This window comes from Anolis carolinensis, chromosome 5, assembly GCF_035594765.1.
Source record: "Anolis carolinensis isolate JA03-04 chromosome 5, rAnoCar3.1.pri, whole genome shotgun sequence".
Classification (NCBI taxonomy): domain Eukaryota; kingdom Metazoa; phylum Chordata; class Lepidosauria; order Squamata; family Dactyloidae; genus Anolis; species Anolis carolinensis.
Window position 1 is genome coordinate 71,670,507 of NC_085845.1, and position 3,960 is coordinate 71,674,466.

Sequence of the window (3,960 nt, forward strand, 5' to 3'; positions counted from 1 at the left end):
CTAAATCAACAGTGAATCAAGAGAATTATAAATACCACCAGGTGCTATCAAACATAATAATAGAGTCAAATTCAGGGGGAAAGATCAATAACATATTAAGTCTTTAGCAAAGATAAGCGAGGTTCCCCTTTGGATGGTTGGCTGCCCTCTATACTTAGCTGTGAATGCATTTTAAAAATTGTATTATGACATATGAAGTAGCAAAGGGGCTACTTCATATCTTTCCATCTTCTTCTAGTTATGTTCAGCTCTTTTTTAAAAAAATCTGTATAACAGCCTGTGTCTGTAATGATTAAAAATCAAGAATGCACTTCTTTTTTTGAGGACAGGGTTTTGATAACCTCTCAGTACTAATACTAATAATAATAATAAGACTTTATTTATATTCTGCCCTATCTCCTCGAGGGGACTCAAGTGGTGTTCTGGACATCCTTCACCACTTGCCTGGATACATTATCTGTAATTGTCTTTTAATAGACTGAGACTAAATTATTAGAAAAGAATTGCATCATGAGAGAGTCTAGGATGTCAGTTAGCAGTGAGATGTAATACATCAAAGGCTGTTATGTTCAGTCTTATCTCCTGGGTTGTTTGTTTTTAAAAGACATATTCAGAAATAAAAGGCGCTCTTGACCTCTTCACCTCCTCTAGCTTCGAATAGGTAAAAATAATGAGTGTTAAGCCTTATCCAGTTCTATAGAATTAATGAATTGATGGCAATGACATCACATTGGATAACGGGTTCATGACCTGAAAAGGAGATAATACAAGCTTTGGGTTGTTGTGTGTCTTTCGGGCTGTGTGGCCATGTTCCAGAAGCATTCTCTCCTGACGTTTCGCCCACATCTATGGCAGGCATCCTCAGAGGTTGTGAGGTATGGAGAAAACTAAGCAAAGAGGTAAATATATATCTGTGGAAAGTCTAGGGTGAGAGAGGTCAGTGTGAATGTGTGTAGTTAATCACTTTAATTAGCATTGAAAAGCTTATCTGCTGTCTTCTTCCTGCCTCTGGGGCATCCTTTGTTTAGAGTCGTTAACTGCCCTAGGTTGATTCATGTCTGGAAATCCTCTGTTTTCAGAATATTGCTTTTTATTTACTGTTCTGATTCTTGAGTTTTTTAATACTGGTAGCCAGATTTTATTCATTTTCATGGTTTCTTCCTTTCTGTTGAAGTTGTCCACATGCTTGTGGATTTCAATGGCTTCTCTGTGTAGTCTGACATGATAGTTGTTAGAATGGTCCAGCATTTTTGTGTTCTCAAATAGTATTCTGTGTCCAGGCTGGTTCATCAAATGCTCTGCTATGGCTGATTTCTCTGGTTGAATTAGTCTGCAGTGCCTTTCATGTTCTTTGACTCTTGTTTGGGCGCTGCGTTTGGTGGTCCCTATGTAGACTTGTCCACAGCTGCATGGTATCCGGTAGACTCCTGCAGAGGAGAGAGGATCCCTCTTGTCCTTCGCTGACCGTAGCATTTGTTGGATTTTCTTCGTGGGTCTGTAGATGGTTTGTAGGTTGTGCTTCTTCATCAGCTTCCCTATGCGGTCAGTAGTTCCCTTGATGTATGGTAAGAACACCTTTCCTCTGGGTGGATCTTTGTCTTGACTCTCATGGCTTGTTCTTGGCCTTGCAGCTCTTCTGATGTCTGTGGTGGAGTATCCATTGGCCTGTAGAGCCCAGTTTAGGTGGTTGAGTTCACCTTGGAGGAGGTGAGGTTCGCAGATTCTTTGTGCACGGTCTGTCAGGGCTTTGATTGTGCTCCTTTTTTGACTTGGGTGATGGTTGGAGTTTTTATGAAGGTATCTATCTGTGTGTGTAGGTTTTCTGTAAACTGTGTGGCCCAATTGTTGATTGGGTTTGCGGATGACCAGAACATCTAGAAATGGCAGTTTTCCTTCCTTTTCTTTTTCCATGGTGAATTGGATGTTTGGGTGGATGCTGTTAAGATGGTCCAGGAACTTGCTGAGTTCTTCCTCTCCATGGCTCCAAATCGTGAAGGTGTCATCTACGTATCTGAACCAAACAGTTGGCTTTTTTGGTGCTGTTTCTAGGGCCTGTTTTTCAAAGTATTCCATATAGAAATTTGCTACTACTGGGCTGAGAGGGCTCCCCATGGCCACTCCATCCTTCTGTTCATAGAATCCAGTGTCCCACTGAAAGTAGCTAGTGGTGAGGCAATGGTGAAACAGGGCTGTGATGTCTTCTGGGAAGTTTTGTTTGATTAGTGTGAGGGTGTCAGCTACTGGGACTTTGGTAAAAAGGGACACCACATCAAAGCTGATCAGGATGTCCTTGGTGCTTAGATTGAGGTTGCTGATCTTTTCTATAAAGTGTGTAGAGTCCTTGATATAATGTGCAGTGAGCCCAATGTGGGTTTGTAGCTGTGTAGCCAGAAATTTTGCCAGGTTGTAAGTCGGCGATCCATCCCACTCAGACCCATTGTAAGTGCCATTGGATCGCCGACTTACAACCTGGCAAAATTTCTGGCTACACAGCTACAAACCCACATTGGGCTCACTGCACATTATATCAAGGACTCTACACACTTTATAGAAAAGATCAGCAACCTCAATCTAAGCACCAAGGACATCCTGATCAGCTTTGATGTGGTGTCCCTTTTTACCAAAGTCCCAGTAGCTGACACCCTCACACTAATCAAACAAAACTTCCCAGAAGACATCACAGCCCTGTTTCACCATTGCCTCACCACTAGCTACTTTCAGTGGGACACTGGATTCTATGAACAGAAGGATGGAGTGGCCATGGGGAGCCCTCTCAGCCCAGTAGTAGCAAATTTCTATATGGAATACTTTGAAAAACAGGCCCTAGAAACAGCACCAAAAAAGCCAACTGTTTGGTTCAGATACGTAGATGACACCTTCACGATTTGGAGCCATGGAGAGGAAGAACTCAGCAAGTTCCTGGACCATCTTAACAGCATCCACCCAAACATCCAATTCACCATGGAAAAAGAAAAGGAAGGAAAACTGCCATTTCTAGATGTTCTGGTCATCCGCAAACCCAATCAACAATTGGGCCACACAGTTTACAGAAAACCTACACACACAGATAGATACCTTCATAAAAACTCCAACCATCACCCAAGTCAAAAAAGGAGCACAATCAAAGCCCTGACAGACCGTGCACAAAGAATCTGCGAACCTCACCTCCTCCAAGGTGAACTCAACCACCTAAACTGGGCTCTACAGGCCAATGGATACTCCACCACAGACATCAGAAGAGCTGCAAGGCCAAGAACAAGCCATGAGAGTCAAGACAAAGATCCACCCAGAGGAAAGGTGTTCTTACCATACATCAAGGGAACTACTGACCGCATAGGGAAGCTGATGAAGAAGCACAACCTACAAACCATCTACAGACCCACGAAGAAAATCCAACAAATGCTACGGTCAGCGAAGGACAAGAGGGATCCTCTCTCCTCTGCAGGAGTCTACCGGATACCATGCAGCTGTGGACAAGTCTACATAGGGACCACCAAACGCAGCGCCCAAACAAGAGTCAAAGAACATGAAAGGCACTGCAGACTAATTCAACCAGAGAAATCAGCCATAGCAGAGCATTTGATGAACCAGCCTGGACACAGAATACTATTTGAGAACACAAAAATGCTGGACCATTCTAACAACTATCATGTCAGACTACACAGAGAAGCCATTGAAATCCACAAGCATGTGGACAACTTCAACAGAAAGGAAGAAACCATGAAAATGAATAAAATCTGGCTACCAGTATTAAAAAACTCAAGAATCAGAACAGTAAATAAAAAGCAATATTCTGAAAACAGAGGATTTCCAGACATGAATCAACCTAGGGCAGTTAACGACTCTAAACAAAGGATGCCCCAGAGACAGGAAGAAGACAGCAGATAAGCTTTTCAATGCTAATTAAAGTGATTAACTACACACATTCACACTGACCTCTCTCACCCTAGACTTTCCACA

General features: G+C 42.6%; 1 protein-coding gene across 1 annotated transcript; it reads right to left on the minus strand.

Moving 5' to 3' along the window:
• Window positions 1-779: 779 nt before the first annotated feature.
• On the minus strand, window positions 780-2,478 carry LOC134299259 (uncharacterized; the record flags this gene model as incomplete). Its single annotated transcript, XM_062981519.1, has 1 exon — window positions 780-2,478. A coding segment is annotated over one exon (1,494 nt), but the record flags the coding sequence as incomplete, so codon positions are not given.
• Between the last annotated feature and the right edge of the window lie 1,482 nt (window positions 2,479-3,960).